The sequence below is a fragment of the Sparus aurata genome, chromosome 4 (assembly GCF_900880675.1).
Source record: "Sparus aurata chromosome 4, fSpaAur1.1, whole genome shotgun sequence".
Classification (NCBI taxonomy): Eukaryota; Metazoa; Chordata; class Actinopteri; order Spariformes; family Sparidae; genus Sparus; species Sparus aurata.
In genome coordinates this window covers 11,123,653-11,146,718 of record NC_044190.1, presented here as the reverse complement: position 1 = coordinate 11,146,718, position 23,066 = coordinate 11,123,653, and the positions used below count along the sequence as shown (strand labels likewise).

Here is a 23,066-nt window from a genome sequence, read left to right as displayed (position 1 = left end):
ATGTTTCATTTTACTTGAAGGTACACAAAAATAGTAACTAATGATTAAGTAGTATTAGCAGTAGTAGTAGTAATAGTATTTAATAGGTCATTACTAGTTTGTGGCATTCACTGGCTATTTATAGTCAGTCAGGAACAAATCATGAGGACAGTGTCCAGAATGTTGATTCACAGATATCCATTGACTAATCATTACCTGATTCATTGACATAGTAGCTCCAACTCATCATTAGCTACTATATAGTCCTCAAATCACAATCATACAAGGACTACTCATTAACGACTGACTGATTTATTCCTCACTTGTTCCTTAGTAACTACTCACATTTGTGTACCTTATTGTAAAGCGTTACCTCAATTAGTAACAACAGGTAAACCCACATTTTACGTAGCATATTTTGTGTTCGTTGCTGAGCTGTTGACTGACCTGGAATGCAGCTCAGTGCTGCCATTGTTGTATTTGCTGCCTCTCTCCCACATGCCATAGTCAGGGACCCTGTAGGCTCTTTCCACACAGAACACCAGGTTCTGGATGAAGGAAACCTGCACACAGCAAACACACACATCAAACAAAGGAAGGCATGGGACTTTGGGAATGGATACAGCATAGATGCATACAGAATATCTTACAAATATAGACACACACACATGCACTTAAAAGACCTATAGCTGCAGGTAGGGAACATCTGAGAGATCCATAGTGACACACACAACCACACAGTACATAATTTAAGCTGCAGCTACACATGCACACAGGGCCCTCCACACACATACACACATATACTGGAATTAGTGACTTTTGAGATTGATCTGGGGTGAGGTGTGTGACTCTCCATCTCATTATAAAGGTTAGTAAAGTGGACAAGAAAGCTGATTCCTCATCAGCGCTCAAGGTCAAACTCGCCCTGCAGTCAGAGACAAGGTGTAATGAAGAAGTTAAGTATGGCAGCATGTGGAGCTGGAGCTTCACTGCCTTTTCCAGTGCTCATGACACGACACTGAATGGACACGTATCACGTCATCCTTTATTGAAAAATTGTAATTACTGAAGCATTGCTTGATCATTACAGTCTATAAAAAAACTCAGCAGTGTCCTTGATTTCGTCACCAAACGAAACATTGGTCTCTTGATTTAATAGTCTTAGTTAGCAGAACTAGGTAGTTTCTGTCATCTTGAGAGGGATAGTGTTTCTGTGGAGTCAAAATCAATATGCCCACTTAGAAAAAAACTGAAAGGGTGAGACATAAAATGTGTGATGCCTTAAAGGCCCTGAATCATTAAAAAGACCTGAAAGTAGCAGTGCTTGTGTGTGTTTGTGTGCATGTGAGTGTGTGTGTGTTTGTGTGCATGTGAGTGTGTGTGTGTGTGTGTGTTTGTATGCATGTGTGTGTGTGTGTGTGTGTGTGTGTGTGTTTGTATGCATGTGTGTGTGTGTGTGTGTTTGTGTGCATGTGAGTGTGTGTGTGTTTGTGTGCATGTGAGTGTGTGTGTGTGTGTGTGTGTGTGTGTGTGTGTGCCTGACTGATGGGAGATTTAATCTGAAATGACAAAGCGGGGGAGAGAGGAAGAAGAGAGAGTTGAGAGAGCGAACGAGAGAGATAGAGATGCTGATCCAACCCGTGTAGGACTTAAATAGGCCAGTCTGTGAAGGAGGGCAGGGAAAGAGGGAGCTGGGCAGACGAAGGTGTTAGCTGCTCCTCTCATCATTTGGGTTTTTTTTTGAGTGGGGTGATTAACGAGGGGAACTTTTCAGTATCTTAATGGTATCTTAATGAATGTTACTGCCCATCGGCCAAACAAGCCTCTCTGTCTCTGCCGTTAGATTACTGTCCCTGCCAGATTCTCTTTTTGTTTTTTGAGGTGGTTTGCACACATGGGCACATTTGCAGAAGCATACTACATGTGCCGCCGCTTCCAGTCGTGTGCCAGCAACACTCAAACTGTGCGAACATGCATGCACGTGTATTATGAGAGGAAGAACACGGTCTGTGATACACACAGGCTAATGAGACACTCCATTTCATGCTGCATGAGACTGAAAATGGCATCTGGAAGGAGGTCGATAGTGCATCTTCTCAGAGGACACGCGGCAGCCTTTCTATAACACCTCAAGGAAGAAAAAAATACTGCAATGCAGTTCCAGCTCGGTCAAGTAAACACCAATGGACTTCACAAGCAGTGACAGCTAACAACAAACTCACGAATGATACCGTAATAATGTGATTAGTCCAAATGAAACGCTTTTCAAACAGCGTTCAGTGAGATCACGAGTCCTTTTGCTCCCTGAATCTGATGTTTAGTAATAGAAGAAAGGGGGTAGTGCAGAACGCTTCAACTTGAATTACACAACCTAATAAGCTGTGTTCAAACATGCAAATAAAGGCTGCTGCACATAGAGGATTGCCCTCATAAACAAAAAAAAGTTCCGGTGTCAAATTGTTTGCCTTCAGCAGTGAGAAACGGAGAAAATGAGAGGTTATTAGGAAGGGTTGTCTGTAAACAAAGTGAAGCCTGCACGCACTAATTGGTTAGTGGCAAAATGTTTCACCATGTCCTTACTTTCTTAAGATAAGACCAATCTAGTAAACAAATGGATTCCTTTACCAGCGGCACAAATTTCAGTGCTGTGTCTGCAAGTAAAGCTGTGAATGAGCGGACTATAAAAACTAACAGAATTAATGAAGTTCCAACTGCTCCTTAGGGCCACACAATAAACAGCTCAGTGTGTAAACCCAACAGCCAAGTCGCTTTGTTGTTTTAAGAGTCCAACATTGAAAAAGCAGAAAGTATGACACTGGACAGATATATCAAACCTGAAGGAAACAATTCAAAGCACCTTTTCCATAATGGTCTGGATTGGCGTGCTGCCAAATAAGATGTTACCGGTTCGATTCCCAGGAGGACATTTAAAGTTCCACAATGAAATCATCTTAATGTTTCCCTGTTGAAAGTCAATTGAGCGGCTCAGCAAAAATATAAATGTGAACCGAGCTATAAAAGTGAGATACTGTCCCTTGATCCTGCATTTGTGTCAGCTCTCGGATGTCTGCGTGGGATTGAGAGAACATTTAACTGGCTTTAGAAACCCTTTGGTCCTACTTTATTGAATGTATTTGGATTTAAGAGGAAAGCATCACATAATTGAAGATTTATAAATCTAATTAGGTCCCATAATTTGTTCTAGGGTAAAGAATGTGCAAAAAGACTCATGATTCAATTCAGAGATTCTTAAAAACACGTGTTCAAGTCACATAAGGAGAGAAGTAAAAAAGGTTTACAGCTTTGCTAGAAGTGCTTTTAGACTAGCTATAGCAGTACCAAAATGTCAGAATACTCCTGACAATCAGTGTGCTTACATGATGTACATGTTTAGCATCATTTTCACTATTAGCACTGTTGGGACCTTACAGCATGGTTCTAACAACAGAGCAGCTTGCAAAGCCTAACATGTGGCCTCCTTTCAATTAAACTAAACTTGCACCAACCCTAATGTCCAGTAGGAAATGCCTTGCTGTCACAGTCCACCCAGGTCTGAAAACTCCCTTCTCCCATCGTCTGAAAGAGGATCTGAACATATCATCAGTTTCTGCCAAAATGACCCAACTCAAGGCAGTCCTATCATAACGTGTTGTTGGAAGCATGAGCTTTCGTCTGCGCAGCTGTTACACAAAGGGAGCAACCAAATGTTTCAGTCTTACTTTTGCCTAGGTCGCCGTCTTTTATCTTGCTGGACAAGTGAAAAGTGCCCTGTGTTCACCAGACTGACTCCAGATCGAGAGGGGAGCTGTGCAACCCAGTCTCTAACCCCTGCAGAAGTGAAGATGTTTCCCCTCAGCTAGAAAGCAGTGCTTTGCCCCGTTTTCTTCGCCCATGTTGGCTGTGACGGTGGCTATCTCATTTTTAATTTCAAGTAGACACACCTGCCATACCTTGGTTCCCTAACAAATGGTGCCCCGTGTGAGGCAAACTTAAACTAGCTGACCCGCTGACGCGGAGGTCAAAACAGTAGAACATGATGGCGGCTCACACCGGACTTAGAGACACGGCAATGCATTTCCGCTTGCAGTTATTTAGATCACCTTTCAACTGTAGTAAGGAAACGGTATGCACATAATTTGCAAGTGTTGGGCACTTGCGATGCATATACAGCACCCGCTGCAGTGTTTCAGCCGTTAAAACTACCAGGTCCCTGCCAGAGCTTAACTTTGGTGACATGTACATGTACCTTGTGGAGTACTCCTCACCTTATACTGCTGCCAGAGAGAAAGCTTATAAGAGTACGGAGAGTTCTATGTATTTTCGATCTGGATGGGTAATTAATGCCGCCGTTTATTGAAGGTCATTGTATTATTATTATTACTATTGTATATGTAGCCTGTACATCACCATCAAAGTGCATCAGTCTAAACACAAGCTTGTGTTCACACAAGTTTCCAATTTCCAAATAATTACATTCTGAGTTTATTTGCAGTTACGCAGCATCCCAACTCCTCAGCTAACTTTAATTAATTAAGACCACTACAGCTGGTGGCCTCGATACACGACGACAAACCATGTCAAAACGATTACAAATAGATGTGACCTATGGCTAAAAATACGATAATTAATAAAAGTATATACTTGCTTTTACTTGAGCTTAACTTTGATGAAGTGTTTGCTGAAAATATGTGTGTATTTGGATGGCTGCCATTGTTTGCCTTCCCCGGGGACTGAGGTATGTCTTATGGCACAAATCCACAAATCCAAAAACAACTATCCAGCATTTTGGCAAAACAAAACTGGTTCCAGACAAAATGCATCACTTGCTTCCCATGCTGGCCAGCATGAATAATGATCTTTGATCTTTGGAATGATATTTTGCCCTCCAAGGGGGCTTTAGTGTATCTCTGGTCATTATTTGTTTCTTTTAGCCCTGTGTATCAGCAACATAGCAGCTCCTCATGAGTCAGACGACCGAGCCCTGCAGGAAAGAGGCCAACTAAATAGTTATAACATTGGCATCTGAGATGAGAAATAACAGTAGCTAATAAGCTAAGTTAATGACCCTGTTGGGTCAGATAGCACTGCTACAAGCCATAGCGAACCAGGACCAGCTTGCCCAGCTGCAAAACAGCAATCACACTGTGTCGCATGACAACTGCCACCAACTACAGGAAGTCCAGGCTGGGAAAGATGAGACCTAATCCAAGAGGCTTCTTCAGTTCTGAAGTCTGAAGAAGCCTCTTGGATTAGAGGTGAAATGTCTTCAGGAAACTGAAACAAGTCAAACTGTAGCGCTGAAAATGACCATGACCTGGATGACTGAGAACCTTCATCAACAAATTAATCTGGGTACTTTTGACCTGCTGGTGCTGCTAGATGGAATCACCAAAGTCAGTAGGATTTACCTGATTTGGCCAGTGAATGTCAACTCATGGAAATCTAACATGAGATTACACTAGAACACATGAAGACAATGAAAACAAAAACAAAAACACTGAAGCATGGCATCAAAATGTAGTCAAAACTAGAATGCCACTTAGTAGAGTGCATAACCTCTACAAAGGCCCAACAAGCCTAATCTAATATCAAACTCAAGAGCCACGAATCACTTTAAATTTTAAGCCATCCAAGCCATAATTTATAATTATACCCGTATCAAAATGTACTCACTCATAGATGAGTGACCTAAATACTCCCAATGTTTTTCATCAAGATGCATTAATACCTGAGACATTAACAAAAATGTTAAAAAATGCCCCGTCTAACAATGTTAAAGGAAGAAAGCATAAATTCCTGGATTTGTCCATTCGTCAGGATCCAACCCAAAAGTTAATGGGGTCTATTCTGGGCCGGTACCCATCCTTTATACAAGTTTTGTAAGAATTTAGTTTAGTTTCTAGTTCAGCAGTTTTGTGTAATCCTGCTGACGAACAAACAAACGGGTACAGGTGAAAATATAACCTCCTCGGTGGAGGTAATCATGTGCAGATTAACCAGTTTTTACCCATTGAAAATATTTAAACATATGCATTCTAAAATGTGTGCAGTAAATGCAGTGCTGAGCATAAGGTTCAAACGGCACACAAGATCACAAGCAATATTTGTTTGAGGAGAAGTAGATAAGAAAATAATAATAATAATAATATATTTTTTTAAACTGTCTGAAACTAAAGATGGATAGTGATTGCTGCAAGTGGATTAGCCACAAAATGTCAGACCAATAAACAGGACAGTGCTTTAATCCTTGATGTCCAGAACTGATCATTTGCAGTGATTGTAGTGTCTTGTTTACCTCATCAGTGTTGTAAATGATCTGCAGGCCGGAGCAGATCATCTCCACCAGGTACAGCAGAAACAGAGAAACAGCATCGATCTGCAGTAAAGACAGATGGACGGACACAATGGATGATATACACTTAAAAAAAAAAATTGCCCTTAAACATTGTGTGATATTCCCAAATGTGTCAGTAGAGCAATTCTGTGATTTCCTACATTGGATAAAGACTAAGATGTCTGCTCCTTGTAAGCTTTCCGGCTTTTAGTATTGGAATTGCATCATCAATAGCGTAATTTATTTAATAGTTAAATCACAGCCAAGAAGTAAATGAATATACAGTACAGGTTTAAATTCCACACAGCTTTCATTACTTTTGAGTTTTTCTTTGTCGCAGGCATCACAGTTTTGATTTTCTATCTCGCTCTCTTGATGTATTGGCTATCTTTCACCAGAAATACAGTCACATCAGGAAGTTACACACCGCGTTGACCTCTGTCAATACCATCGGCAGAAGAACACATTGTTTTAGTGCCAGTTTGATGCACATCCACCTCTGAGTCAATTGAGTCAAGTCAATTTTATGACCGTACATACCAATCAGAGGGATGAAGTCATGAGTCATTCTTTATGGGCATTTTTCCGCGACACTCAATAACAAAAGTCTAATTTGTTTCCTTCATCTTTTGCAGGGTTCACTTCTCACACAGTTTTCTTCCCGACGACAGCCAGAAGAATCATTTTCAATATTGTTACAGCAGATATGTGACCAGAGATACACAATCAGAGTAGTAAACTCTGAGTTTATATGAGGAGATTTCATGAGGTGGACAGCAATGCATATAGACACACTCCATATAGGCGTATACTGCATGTCAAAACTCATTTAATTGTATTCTCTCAACTGAGTGTTTTCTAATTTCTGCACTCGTCTGCGTGCTGGCTGACCTGCAGGTGGTGGTAGTCGCCGTAGGAGTACACCTCATCACCTGTGTCCACGTTGAACACCGAGTGCAGACACTTGGCGGGGCTGGGATCCTGTTTGAACTGCTCCACCTGGTCAGGAGACACATGGGGACACAGAGGACAGGGTGAACGAGGGGGGCCGAGGGTAAGAAGGGAGCAGAGAGAAAGAGAGGAGGAGCGACATTAGATCCTCACCACAGGTAGAGTAAACACTGTAGCTGCCTTGAACACATTCAAGAACACATAACTGGAGCCTTGTATAATAAGTAAATACATGGTAATCTCTGTTTTAATGTCTGTTAGGCTCCAATGGCTGTAAAGCTTTTGTTGATTTTTTGCACATTCGACTTTATTACACCTAAATTGAATTCAACTCTTTCCTATCTTCCACGACATTAGCTTGATTAATCTGCTACTTTAAATTCAGCTGCTTTGGGTGCATAATATGCCATCTACGTTATTTTAAACGTTTCTTTTTGAAGTGCCACTTCTTTCAATGCCTCCATTTCGACATAAAGTTCACTACCTTAAAAGCTGCTGAGGGAGTTGATGTTTTAGCTAACTTTTTGTCACAGTAGTTGGCAATCCCCTCCCTCCTCTCTACGCCACAACGTGAGCTCAGTAATCACCAGCCGTAGCAGAGGATCCTGCTTCAGTCCTGGCTGGATAAGGTGAACAGGAATCCCAGAACATTTTTTTCTTTTACTGCATGAGCAGGAGGAGACACATGGTACGACTGACCCGACACTCTATAACAGCGATAACTGTTGAAATACAGAGCTATTTAACATATTACAGCAGCTTTCAACTTCATATTCAGGTTTCAGCAGAAATTAGAACACATACATTTTCTTCGGAACATCAACACATTTCTCGGAGGCCTCAGGTCCGTGCAAACTTTCAGCACAAGTGCCTCCAATGAAATTATAACTTTGAATCCTGCCTTTAAGGCTTGGTTCAGCTCCATTAAATGTGTGACTGCATAAATCCATGAAGACTCCAGTGACACATAGTACTGGCTATGGTTGTAACTGGGATAATAGAAATGAGAACAATCAACATGTCTGCCCTGTGGGCAGTAACTGTTATACTGAGCAGGTATAAGGGTCAGAACTGGGTTAACCGCACTACGTCTTGGTTAACAACAAACGCATAAAAAATCCTGAACAGTGGGTTGTTGGTGTTTTGTGCTCAGTGGTTTCTTGGCAGCTTTGTGTGTATGTTTGCTGCATCGACTCGACTCCCAGGCAAATTACAGCTGGGCCACCAGCCCCAACGTGCAGAGTTATAAATAATTGGCCCTTTGTCCCATTTTTACCTCGTTTGTTTCTCTTCTCTCCACCTCTCTAGCTGCTCTCTCCATCATCAAGCTCCCCCTCACTGTCTCCATTTTTTCTCTTTCAACCCCCTGGCCTCCCTCTCTCCTCATTCCTACCTTTCTTTTCCTAGTACTTTCTATAATTCACCCTCCATTTACTTTGTTGTCCCTCTTGCTCGCTGTGTCTTTATCTCTTTTCTCACACTCTCCCATTTTCCCCACCTTTCTCTCTCGCTCTCCATTTCTCTCCTAGTCAGGTCATAGTGGAGACCCTCTGTCCCACTTTCATTGCAACCTGCTCCACTTCCCAGCATCCCACAGCAGCTAATACATTAGTGTGTGTGTGTGTGTGTGTGTGTGTGTGTGCTACCTCTGTCAGTAGCAGCCAATAATAGGCACTGCTGTTTATGTTTCTATAAAACCTGCCCCTGTATTGAGGTCTCACCGATTGTTGCTCCAGTAGGGCCACAGAGTTAAGTGGTTCCACTCTCAGGATATTCTGAGAGGCCCCAGTTCTTACTCATTGTTTCGAGTGCTGCAATGCACCAGTATGAGCTTCAAATTAGTGAAACACTTCAATGCCTGCTGCTACACAGTAATATGAAAGCATACATCCGCCTTTGTGCATTCTACATCTACCGCCAACACATAACTCTTACATCTTATTAAATACAGTTCCAGGTAATTCCTTGCCATTTCTGGCTGCAAAGGGGACATATTTGAATTTACTACTGCAAAACACTAGTTCAGAATGCAGGTGAGTCCTGACTGTCCCAGGGCTAGCTAATTAGCACACTAACTTAAGTAGATATCTCTGCAACACAATACATAGACATCATAATGTCAAAACTGTTATCTATTCACATTCTGTTGCTAATTTTAGTTTTTTTTCCAACGTTTTCAACAAACATTCTACATATTGCGCCTTTAACGTTGAAATCTGTTACTTTAAACCTGCACCTAAATCTCTGAACTGCTAAATGCTCAATGTCTGCCAACTTATTGTCAACTTATTGTCAACTTTGTCTGCCATTTGGAGTGAAACACCCATTTTCAGGTGAGCAGCAGAAAATGCTACTATGAGAGCAGTGAAAAAGAACCACAATAGTCAAGTTAATAATGAGTTAAATGCTGCATAGAGCTGAGGGATTCAGCAGAGTCGGCTAATACATTTGTTGTACTTCAAACAATTATTATTCAATATAATCACTATTTAATCCTTTGTTAATACATAAATAATAATGAGAACAGCTTTAAGTTCCAACACTTTGAGTCTCCAGCAGTGAAGGGGTAAGTGTAAGTATGTAGGAAAAGAAAAAAATTGGGAATTTGTTGTGGAAGACTGTAGACAGTGAAAGCACTGCCAGCAAGAAGTTGATACTACTATATCAAAGTAACGGGGGATGGGAGGGGGATTGGGTGTCATCATATTTGAGGTATTGATATGTATGTATGTATTGAGAAAAGGCATTTTCTTTGTATGCTGCAAGTTTTTAAGCTATTGACTATAAGATTTTTTTGTAGTCTTAACGTTACTTGGTTTTTACATTTCTACACGTCTGACAAGCAACCCCAGTGTTTCCCCCACAGACGTAGTTACTCAGGTATATTAACAACCACCCAGGTATATTTGTCATATTTGACATTTTATTCACATGAGAGGCCGACGCATATTTGCAAATGCTCTGCAGAGAAATCCCACATCAAGAAAGTGATGTTCCTTGATATTACATCCCGGCTGTATTGTGATCGACCCCCTTATTAAATGTAGTCCTATTTTTGTTTCGTAAGTGCACGATGTGATGTCTTTCTGTACTGTGTTGGTTTCAATGGGCTACATGATTAGCAACAAGCGTCCTCCACATGTGGCTCACCTCCTGTTGTGAAAAAATCCATAACAGCAGGTTTATTTGTTGAGCGACTTTATAAAACATAGTGCTGACGAAGAAAGCCAACAGAGCAGACACATACTGTGAGAGAGAAACGGAAGTGTCTGTTTGAACTAATGTGGACATTTAAAGCAACACTATGTAGGCAAACATTTGAAGCAATTTTAAAAAAGAAAATTGATCATTATTTTTTATTACACGGCTCTTCTTAATGCTGCAGAATGCTCCATTCACTTGGATGAGCCTTCCCAACGTTCAGCATCAATTATTTTTATATAATTGACCGCTGCTAAGCATACTTGACCGTCGTCAAGGAAAGTGGCCTTTTTGCATCTGATTCACGTATTTCGTATCACTCCACACTCTAAAATCTTTGCTTCACAAGTAGTCCGGTCACTTATCACCCCAGCGTCTTCGCTGATCTGTAGTCTACTTCATATCGGAAAAAAACGTACTCCTAGGCCACTATTATGGATGAGTTTCACATTAACTTTAATATTTTTTGAAAATACAGTGATTTCAACTCTTGGCAAAGGCTGAGTTGTCGTCACTGAGAGAGGAAGAGAGGAAAGCAGCAAAGAGGGAGAAGCGAAACGGCGTCGGTTTGGTGAAGTATATTTCTCTGCTGAAAAACACTATGAACAGTAACAAATAAATTGTAAAAAGACACACTGTGTCAAGTTTTTTTCTTCGTGTTGGCAAGTAACCGTGTAATAAGCGGGATAATGTATAGAACGGCGGTCATTATCAAGAAAACAAGTCCCTTCAGGACGAATCAAACCCCTCCGCTTTGCCCTGTCGGGGCTTGTTTTCCCGATAATGACCGCCGTTCTTTACATCATCCCTTACTTAGTATCATTTGCAGGTCGTCAAAAGCAGATGGCCATTCTGTGGAAAAAAACGGAACCTTGGCACCTAAAAGTTACGCTCCCAAGTTTAAGTTGCATTAGCCAATATGTTTTACTAAAGGTGAGTGCAAATGTTTAAAACATCCACATATTTAATAAGTTTTCCATCCACTATATAATCAATGGTGACTTTCTCTGACCTCACCCAACAGGACAGATGACCTCTGATCCCTAGATCAGCTGGTTCTGACTGCCTGTCTCCAGGTTTCAAATCAACCCCACTAACTGGCTATTATGACTGTTCGTCACAACCCAAAAATATTTTAACTTGACAATATTCTATATTTCTGAGTGAAAGTACCTCAGTTCTCTACGCACCATACTACCGACAGACAGTGGGGCCCAGCTGCTGTATTTGCTCTGTGATAGTTACCCAGCAGTGGCCCTGTGTCACGTCTCCATTAAAAATGCCATGTTCTCTGTGAGTGCTGGAGACAGGGGCCGTAACGAACGCAGCTCTGTGTAATTAACTGTGTAAACGCAGCTTTGTAATTAAGACACAGGAAAGCTCTCCCCTAAATTAGGTCGTCAAGGTCGAGGCAAGATGAAACAGAATGGCTTTCAAAGGCAGACACTGTACAAATGCACGTACACACTGACACAGTAGGCTGCTCTATTAAAAGATATTTTTTTATGATAAGGAACCAAAAACAGCATAAAAAGGACTTATTTTGCTCTGCTATGTTTAAATGAAAAGTGCATTTTGCCATTTTTCATTCACAGTCTGCTCATGTGCATGCATCAGGTTTTCTGCCGACGGTGCGTGAAATTTCCCCCATCGGAGCAGAAGTCTTCGGCAATTAACTGATTGCCAGTTATTAAGCCCTCAGGATTGAGGCAACCGGCTCTTATTGTCATTTATTATGATATGAAATGCGAACCAGATGTGTCCAGTGCTCCAGCTCTGAGAGACTTTCATAAAGAGCCGCTCAGGAATACACCTTTGACCAGCAATCCAGTGTGTAACCGTGGGGTGCTTTTACACATGAATGCAGTGTGAAAACTGCAGCTGAGTGGATTCTGGCAGAAGACTCACCTTATCAGCCTGTCTCATGTAGCAGTAGAGGATCCCCCTCATGCACTTGATGGCAGAATGCTCCAATTCATGGGTCCGCCCCAAGTCATCATCAATGCGCCTGCACAGCGGGGTGAACACGGAGAACACAAGAGGGAAGGAAGAACAACGATTTGAAAAAACATGCAATTAATCAGATGGTAAATAAGCCAACAGTAAGGTCAGATTATCTAAAGCACTTCATCTGGAGGTAAAACTGATCAAAGCTGAACCCGGTTGTCAGTCTGTAGACTCTAATGGATGTTTGTAATAACTGTATTCGTTTTATCTTTGAAATAAGTTTGGCTCAGCCGAAGATTTGCAAGACACATATTCATATGACACAAAATTTGCACTTATTCAAAAGCAGTACAAGTCCACAACAAATGTTAGTAAGGCATGGAGAAATAACCCTTGATTTAATATTGACAACACAGTTCCCCCATGCAGATGGGAACTGCAGTAATATGAAGGTCCTCAAATTAACACTTCTGTGTTTAACAATTATTTCAAAAGTAGAGGAAGCTCTTCTGGAGAAAGTGAATTGATAGTTGAGTACCATTCCGAGGATGTCAAATACCAACACTCTGAGACTCAACAGTCAACCACCTATCTACTCTTTCAAATATAGTGGACTGTTGAGTCTCATTCACAACATCAGCAGCCTCCATAAATTATTTTAAGCTAAATATAAAATATGGAATTTCTCCAGTTTGTTCGGAACATTGAAATTCTACAGGACACCTGGACCAGCACCGTTTTACTACAAACCCTGCTCTGAACATCTGGCTGCCTGTCATTTCACATAATTTTATGTTTACTCCTGTTTAATCATTTGAAAGACATCAGCATGAACACTAAATCACAAGCAACAAAGAGAGCAACAACATATCATTGTATAAACTGATGTCTGCTGTGAGCAGCCCAGGCGAATGAATTAAATTCTGGCAATTAACGTTTCTGCAAACCAAGGTTAAGTTGAAAACTGAATTTCATGTCAGGATTTGGAGGGAATAGCAGCGGACCAACAGCTGTTGGAGACGAAGTTTCAACATTTGTAAATGCTGAACTGTGGATATTTTTAACAAGGCGTCAACACATTTTGTGGAGTGTTTGTGGCGAAACAACCAGGTAAGTCAAAACATGACATTTTCTTTGCCCTAACTAAGTGTTCAACAAAATGAAGCACAGCCTTGTCACAACATAAAATTCAACATAAGGAAAGGCAAGGTTGCAACATAAAGAAATATAGGGTTTTAACATGTTCATGGTTTGCAGACTACTTATCACCAGCATGTATTCTCGGGGCTGGATTGCTGCAGGTCTAAATGCAACCACTGCTGTTGACAACAGTGAGTCAATCAATTAGGGTTACAGTGGCCACGGTGGGAGTTAGCACATTCCTGGTGAGGAGAGGTGAAAAGTGTTTAAATTTCAGTGGTACACCAACATAAATTACACTTCATTTGACCCTCAACATCAAAACTGAGGACAGTCAGAAGATACAGCGGGCAGCTTTTCATCTTATAACGTCCTGTTATAAAGTACTTCATCAGGCATTCATTACTGGACCGCATGTCCTCATCAACGTAATATGTATAAGGTGATCCAGCTCTGATCAGGGGTCACAATAACACACATAGCGCTTCAAAATTAATTAAAGTCAATCAGGAAAATGCAAATGGTTAGACCTGTGAGAAATGATGCTTAACTCATTGAAGCGCTGGCCTGAAAGCAGACAACCCATCCCACAGAATACATACATACCTCAAAATAAAGAATAAAATGTGTTGGAACAAATACATCATGTTTACTTAGATTCTGAGTTTTCGGTCATCAAGTTCCAAGTCAAGTCAGTGAATATCACACGCACTCAAACAGATGTGCAGCAGCTGGGCGTGTAGTAAGTAATGGCACTAGCCAAGCCTGTCAGATGAGAATTATCTTAATTAAATCCTAGTGACAATTCTAATAGGAGGCAGCCATGACTGATGACAGGGATCTGCCGCTGGTCACATCACTGCAGTACACTCTATTTTTACCCCTCTCTTCCCTTCTGTCTTCCCCCGATCTCATGTCATCACTCCGTCTTTCCTCCCATTTCTTCTCCCTGTCTCTTATCTCTCATCCTTTCATCTCTCCCTTTGTCCACCTCCCTTTCTCACTCTCCTCTTTTAGTGGCTCTTTCCTGCTCTCTGTCTCTATCCTCCCAATCTCTCGCTCGCTCCACATCACTCTCTCCATCCCTTCTCTTCTCTCTCTGTCCTATTACAGGCTCATTTCGTGGAAGTGCTCTTTTCCCTAGGAAACTAATCACTGAGGAATGAAGGCATCAAGCGCAGGGACAGTTGATAGAGGAGTTTGAGGCCTTTAGATGGTTTCTGGTGAAATTCTAAAGTGTTCTCCTTGAATCAATAATCCCTGAGTGTTTACAAAGCAAAGCCTTCAAATGATAGAAGCAGATAAGGGATCAGGGTCAGTGAGCGTGAAAGAGAAAAGAGTGAGACCAAACCAAAAGTCAAAGAAGAAGGGACACTGGGCAGAAAGCTCTGAAACAGACACAGTAAACTGATGTAACTGAGGATTCTTGGTCTGTTCTGCACGTAATGCTTCATGGTCACACTAGAGGAGGTGGGCTAAACATCCAAGTCAAGGCCCAGTATGTAGATTTATATACATACATCTTATTCCCAACTTCTAACATACTGTTGCTGTGGGTTGGTAGGTTTGGCCGTCAACCAACCCTAAGTGTCAGTAGGCTATTTGATGAGTTAGGAATGAGTCTCAACTGGGGATGTTGATGAATTTCACAATAAAAAAATGTCCTAATAGCATCGTGGGACTGTGACAATATCTACCAATATCAAGTGATTATTTTGCTCCTGTACAACCAGAGAGAGGAAGGGATGCTACTGGCTGCTGTATTGTTTTACATTGTACACAGTCTAATGGCTATTTTCAAAACAGGTGTAAGTCATGGCCGACCACTCTTATTTTACTAAAGAAGGAAAGCAGACGGCCTGAAAGTAAAAAAGTGAAAACAAATTGTATATCAATTGATAAATGCTGTATGCATCACATGTAATTTTAAAGGACTTTGTTTAATGCATTTTTACTTTTATTTTTAACTTGTGATAAATCATATCGTGCCATGGACTTTATATTATGATGATAATGTACTGTTGTTGGTAACTAGTCTCAACAGTCAACTATTTTACAAATTGGACCTTTAAATGACCACTTGTTAAACCCCTAAACCAAACAGCAACTGTGTATTCACATTTTGGCATATCTCCCAAAGTTGATGCATGTGGTTGCAATCACAACAATACTACTACTTCAATGATTGATGGAATTTTTCCTCTTAAAGAAAAAAATAAAAGTATAATAATAAGACTAAGAACATGTTCATCTGCTTGACGGTAAGCTACAGTGTCTAGCATGACAGGCTAACAAGCGCACTACCTACAGCAGTAGTCAAGGGATACATCTGAGGAGCACAGCTTTCATTTAACACTTTTATATAAAATAACAGAATATGAAAAAAAGGATTCATTCAACACATTCACTGTGTAGTATTTCCGCTGGGGACTCAAGTCCTGGATGCTATCAAAATGTCGGCTAATGTTAGCATTTCTTTCCTGCTTTTCAATCAATTTGAGAAGTCAACACTCCAGCAACCAAAGCAGGTGGTCATGTGAGCATTACATTCACCAAACATAAAGTGTTTCTCAGTGACATTGTAGTGTAACAGGTAGCGTTAGCTTCAGTTTTTCAGCAGATGTATGTTAAATACAGTTTAATAATTAGTAAATTAGCTATAGCTGATACTATCAACTGGCTGCAGTTGTCTTTTAAGCCAGAAAAATATGCCAAAAATGAGAAGCCTCCTTTTTGTGCGTGAAATCAAGGGCCTGTCATGTTTACAAAATGCTGAAAAATAACTTGGTGTGTGCCAAACTGGACCAAAAGTGGGAAGACAAGGTGGGCAAAGACACTAAATTGTGTTGCTTTATGTATGGTCGAATTGTGTCACCCTATTGCCCCACTGTACAATTAATTCCATTAAGCTCACATTAAACACATCCTGCAGGCTTTATCAGTGAGTGCGTAATGTTGCCTACCGGTAGGCCAGAGCCAGGGCCCAGGCACCAGCAGCACAGTACAGGGAGTCCCGGACCTTGGCCTCCTTGCAGGTGGAGCATGTTTTGACCGGGAAAAGGCCAGTGGTGGGACTCTGGTAGTTCAGAATGGTTGTCTTCACTAGAGAAAACAGACAGACAGGAAGTGGTGACGCAACAATTCTCAATTAGTTGAAGAAATCACCTGTAACACACAACAAATGGACTAGGCCCAGTACTCTTATGCATCTCATACAGCTTAATGCACATGTTCTAAAGTCCAAACTGCTGCTTACTTTTAAGCATTACTTATTTTGACTGAGAATGCAGTTTTCTGAGAGCATCATTATTCCCATCACACACATCAACCTCTACTGAATGCATTTGTGATCCAGTTTTAAGATGTTTGTGTCAGAGCCACCGTGGAGACATTTTATTATTTTGCTGTGACAGCTGTGCACAGAAGAGGCCCCAGTCAGACAGGAAGTCACACAGTATTGAACTACTGGCATGCACTTTCTACGTCTCATCTTTTTCCCAGGCTAGTCGGCATTTGTGAAGTGTTGAAATATTATATTTATTCTTCTCCTCGAGCAGGGTTACAGCTCTCTTCCTCCTCCGGCACTAGCTGACCCGCGACATTACTCAGGCTATGAAGCTGTTGCCGCTGCCTCATCTGTTCCTCTGAGCTCCTCATCTGCATGTTCTGCCTCAGATAAATGAAATCATATTATGTTATGTATTCAATTTAGAAAAAAAGGTTGCTAAATGAATCTGGCATACATTATTCCTTCTTTGATGAAAGCAAGCTAAATTAAATGTGGTACACTCAATGGGAGAGGAGCTCTTTTAGTTTGTGTTATGAAGTCATCTGTGCACTGCGAGAGTGTGACGACAGATGGACGACATTCACGTCGAGCAAAGTGTGAACCATGACAGTAAACACAAGCAATAATTCCTGGAGGTGTACCACTTGGACTCATAATGCTGTTGTATTGCTTAAGAATACTTGGGTTGTGCTGCACAAGAGTCAGCTTCAGTTCATGTCAATGATTTGCAAGGCACTGAGAAGACATGTTGACTTACTCACGGTATGTACACATACTACACCACCGGTGACAGACTGCACACATGTTATATAAATGGATACAACCATCATTTCCAGTTGGGTATAGCCTATTTGTCCAGTTCAATGGAGTGAGTTAAGGTATCTAACCCAGAGGAGCAGGGATGATGCACATCTGTACCTTGCTTACACTCAACACTTACCACTGTGTGGCCTGCAGTGTTTCTCTACTCTGACACCAGCATCAGACTGGAAATGAAGAAACCTCCTGTTGTTGCATGTTTATGCCTCAAACAAAAACTCTAAACCAACATCTTGCCTGAAGTCTGAGAAAAATGTGTGTTCTCGTTAATCTGAAACACTACTACTAACTTCAGATTAACTTTATTTAATTTGCATAACTAATATTTGCATGAACTCGTTTTGCGTTTATAATCCCCAAGTTGTATACAGACGTTTATGGTCCCCTACAACAGTGAATTTAACTGCATGTAAAATTTCCATCTAACTTATTCATATATGTTCAATGTAAAGTGTCACAGTAAATGCAAAGTTTTTCTATCATGTATGAATTTATGACTTAATCAAGCAATAAATCAATGCAGATTAATAGAGAATAGAGAGTTTATTAAGTATTATACACATACATAAAAGTAATGCATTTCAAACTGGTTATTCTGTCTTTTGTAATAAATCACATATCTAACTGTTACATTTATACATATTGAATCAACATGATATAAACATTTTGCATTAAGTTCCGTGACACTTGACATTAAAATTGTACTTTGTTGAGTGCATCTTAATTTGGAAGCATGGTTGTAACTGGATAAAAGATTGCACTGAGTTCTTCTTCATTTATTTTTATTTTTTTAGGTGTGCATCTGTTGGAGGGAGCTTTTGGTGCAGTCAGAGAACAAACATCATTACTTTTCCCCACAGCATGAATGTGTCTGAATTTAACCGACCGTCAGATCAGAAACTTGTAGAGGCAACTTTGTGTTCATTTAGCCAAGATTTTAAGTTGAAGGAGAACTTCGGTCGATTTAAACATGCAGCTTCATTGCTCAAGTTACCCTTGACTTGCCAGAACCGAAGACGCGAACACATTTGGTCCAACCATTACAGAGCTCCGTGAACGGAGACTTAGCATTGAACGCTAACAGCATGGGGTCAGAACTTTACACTGTGTTTTAAGCGTCTTAACATGCTCCACATCTCACACCAAAAGTTATGCAACATCAGCAGACACCTTAGCACACAGCACTGTAGCGTGTATGACTCACAATGAATAAAAAAGAAGTTAAAACAGTGTGTTTGTGCAAGGAGCTACTTACCTGTTTGTTGACATCCGTGTCTTCCGGTAGCTAGACCAAACTAGTCAATCCGTCGAGCGTGCACTTACTCCCTCACTGGCGGAGACGGAAACGTATTCCAGCATTTTCGTGTTTCTGTTCATAATGTACATGTCCATGTTATAGCCTGTCATGAGCCATGAGCCTTACAATAGCCTGTTAAGCCTGTTACGTGCACGCTCGACGGATTGACTAGTTTGGCCTAGCTACCGGAACACACGGACGTCAACAAGCCGATATGTAGCTCCTTGCACAAACACACTGTTTTAACTACTTTTTTATTCATTTTGAGTCATACACGCTACAGTGCTGTGTGCTAAGGTGTCTGCTAATGTTGCATAACTTTTGGTGTGAGATGTGGAGCATGTTAAGACGCTTAAAACACAGTGTAAAGTTCTGACCCCATGCTGTTAGCGTTCAATGCTACGTCTCCGTTCACGTAGCTCTGTAATGGTTGGACCAAATGTGTTCGCGTCTTCGGTACTGGCGAGTCAAGGGTAGCTTGAGCAATGAAGCTGCATGTTTAAATCGACCAAAGTTCTCCTTTAACCAAGTTATCTCAGATAAGAGAACCGATCTTCCTGTGTAATTGCTGTCTCTCGCTGTCCCTTTCTGAAGTCTATGTCACATAAGTACTTGTAAAAAGCCGATTAGAAACCCAGTTATGGTATTCATGTCCAAGACATCTGCATCGTCCAGTCGAAATCTGGCTGGGGAAACAAGATTGCTCTTATCCCCTTCCTCTATCACAAACACCAGGTTTCACATTTCTACAAGAATGCAAGGAAAATTTAAATTTGAACACATTTATGTCCCACTCAGGTGAAGTTTAATAACTTCGCCTGACTTTTCATCTTGTGCCATCATCAGGTCAAGGAGTATACCTGCAAAACTAATCATATATGCTATATATACATATACATGCTTACACTAGCATTTACAAAAAACACTATTTACTATTTTCAATCGGTGGACGCTGTATTCACGTCATCGATGCTCGGTGCTCAAAACACAGTCAACGTTGATGGACAGTGTTCACCTGATATCAAACATTTAATAAGAAGATGGGTGTACGTGTATATATGTATATAAATCTATAGCTAACTGTAACTGTTAGCATGAAGAAGTTACAAACTATAATTTTGTCACGCAAACCTTTGTTGTATAATGACAAATAAGAAACCATTAATCTTAAATGATGTGTAGATCTTACGGATTGGAAAAACAGGATTTTATATCTAACACAACATCTATAACATCTGGTTGTAAATGCAAATTGCCCAATACTAATTTGGCGATGTTCAGGTCAACAAATATATTCTACCTTTGTTAAACAGTATATAAACAGTATGTAAATACAATATGTAACCCAGACCCTAGAAGCATGTTTCAACCAAATCTTTCCCTGTTGTGTTGACTTCTTAAGACCGGACACCCACCAGATCGATACTTACTGGGATGTCGCTGCAACAGCAGAAAAAGTTTAAATCCCTATTGTAGAGTTCCAGCGTCAGCTACTGTGAGGTCATTATTTTGTTGTCACCAGAACGACTGGAAAGGACGTTTCTTTGTAAATCTGGGAGCTATTTTTCAGCTGGGGTAAGTGGACGTCTGACTCCACTAAATGAACGATAAAAGGTAAACTAAGATGGTTCAAGTTCACCAAAGTTCATGCTCAGCATTAGTTACCGAGGACAGAACAATGGGGGAAAGCTCTTAATACGAACAGATCGTAGCCCTCCAATAATGTATGCTGAAATATTACATACTCAAACATAAGGCCTCCGGGACAGTAATCTATCTGCTTCACACACACACACACACACACAAAGACACACGCTCGCAAGTACACACATACATCCTCCTCTCCTGCAGAGGTCCCCTCACTGATGACTAATCTGTCTGGAGGGATCACTTCATTTTTCATCTGAACATTATGCCGGTGCAAATGAAGGGGACATCCATTCTGCACTGTCATTTGTTACAGAGCGAAAGAGCGACAGAGAGGAGGAGAGTAATAGAAAGAGAGATGGAAGGAGACAGGAATGAGGGACGGAGAGATAGGGAAGATGTGTGTGTGCAAGAAAAGAAAAAAAAAGTGGGTGTATGTGTACCTATGAGTAAGGAGAGTGAGTAATGGGCACTGGGGAAGAGACAGGGGCGGGAATGTCAGTCTATCTGTGTGTGTGTGTGTGTGTGTGTGTGTGTGTGTGTGAGTATTGGTCAATTGAAGGCAACAGTCAAATTGGTAGTGAGAGAAGGCTCATGGGGTCAATAAGGCAGGATATTAATGAACCCCTTGGATGATCCCCCTGAAAGTATCACACTAATTAAGTGCCCACTCTCCGTGCATGCACACACACGACAGCAAAGGTTTGTATTACTACTCGTCTCAGGACATTCTGCCAGCCCCTGGACTTATTAATGTAACTGTCCTGGAACCATGAGCTAAATAGTGGTCCGTGACAAACATCCTTACTGATTTATTCCTTTGTATGGCCTTGTAAGGACATTTGGTTTCAACATAGAGTAAATTAAGTGTAAACACATATGCTTAGATATGCACACACACACACACGCACGCACGCACGCACGCACACACACACGCACACACACACACACACACACACACACACACACACACAGTATTCCCCTCCCAATCCATCTGAATTGTTAGCCAGTAATAGGACAGTGCCTTGGGGCATAGGCTAATTTTGAGTGCGGCTGCCATAGTGGGAGAAAGGCTGGAAGATATTGGTCATCACTTTCACCAGAAACAGCTGCATCACACTCTGGTAAAGTGCTGTCTGTCTTGTTCACCACAAATACATAAAGAAACCGCAGTCAATAAATAAATGATGTGTTCTTGAAACCAAACTCTGTTATCACTGTGTGAGGGGCCTTCTTCTGTTCAGATTGTATGTATTGTATGTCAACAATTATAAATGTTAAATAACATTTACAATTTCTTATTTGAATATTGGCTCAAGTTTAAAGGTGTACTATGTAGGTTTTGTCTAAAAGAAACCCAACATATTGACTCTCAATCCCTCGATCTTCACTTATAACTCATAGGAGTCTGTAGCGATGGCTGCCAACACAACAAATCTGTATTTGACGACCTGGGAATAAGACCTGAAAGTTTAATAACTATAATTTAATAATGGAACATCATGTTGCTTTAAAAAAGACTTGAAACTACCGATTAAGGCAATAAACTCATTAAGAAACTGTTTACTGAGGTAACAAATCAATAATTTTTTCATAAGCTTACATATAATAACTTATTTTCGAAACCAGTGTGGTTTCTCTCCTTGGCCATTTGAAATAATGCAGGTTTAAGGTACTCAGTCTAATAATTTCAGCAGTTATGTTGTAGTCACTGTAAAAAGAAAGGGTTTAATTTTTATCACCCTCTGTAACCATAACGCTAATCGGGCTGATTTTGTTCTGATTTGACCCCTTCCTGACCACGGAAGATTATCTTCTGTCTTATAAGATTATTCTATACGATTATCCTGTGGTCTGTGGTGTGTTAAGAGTCAATTTGTCCCGATAATTTGCTTGGAAATGTGTCGCAGCCGACAATCGTAAATGTTAAACTTGTTCAATATTTACGACGAAAAATCTTCATGTGTGGGGAAAGCTGACGACTCCTGAGTCATTACTCCGTGAAATGTGACGTGAAACGCAACGTAACCAACCAGCTGACTGAGGAACACGGAAGCGGACGTAAATAAAAACAGCGGTGAGATCTAACTTTTCCTATGGGGGTGTCTGAATTAGCCATTTTAATGTTATTAATGGGACAGCAATAGTCGGAGGACCACCATCATTCCCTCTTCTATGTCTTCCATGTCTTTCAGGTTTTCAAACGGTTATTTACTCTTTTTTATATACAGTCTATGCTCTTTTCCGTTTATGGAGAGCCCGTTGACGCTGGGGTTGTTGCCATTGGTTACTGGAGATCACGTTTGATCACGCGATATTTCTGGCTCGGAGGACTAGATTCTAGATCGGCCGTGAGACAGATAATCTTTATGTGTGTGGTGTTCTGTGCTGAGAATATCGGAGCACACCACACACAGTACGATCAAAGCTGATTTTTTAATCTTCATGTGTGGGAGCTCTAC

At 40.9% G+C, this 23,066-nt stretch overlaps 1 protein-coding gene across 3 annotated transcripts in view; it reads right to left on the bottom strand.

The window, feature by feature from the left end:
- The window catches only part of phkb (phosphorylase kinase, beta), a 110,511-nt gene that overhangs the window by 76,748 nt on the left and 10,697 nt on the right, over positions 1-23,066 (bottom strand). For all 3 annotated transcript variants that reach the window (XM_030414092.1, XM_030414091.1, XM_030414090.1), the window contains 5 exons: positions 16,516-16,654; positions 12,374-12,473; positions 7,205-7,312; positions 6,275-6,355; positions 427-542 (listed from right to left, as the gene is read on the bottom strand). In XM_030414092.1, coding sequence (XP_030269952.1) covers positions 427-542; positions 6,275-6,355; positions 7,205-7,312; positions 12,374-12,473; positions 16,516-16,654 — 544 coding nt within the window. The remainder of the gene's footprint in view (positions 1-426; positions 543-6,274; positions 6,356-7,204; positions 7,313-12,373; positions 12,474-16,515; positions 16,655-23,066) is intronic.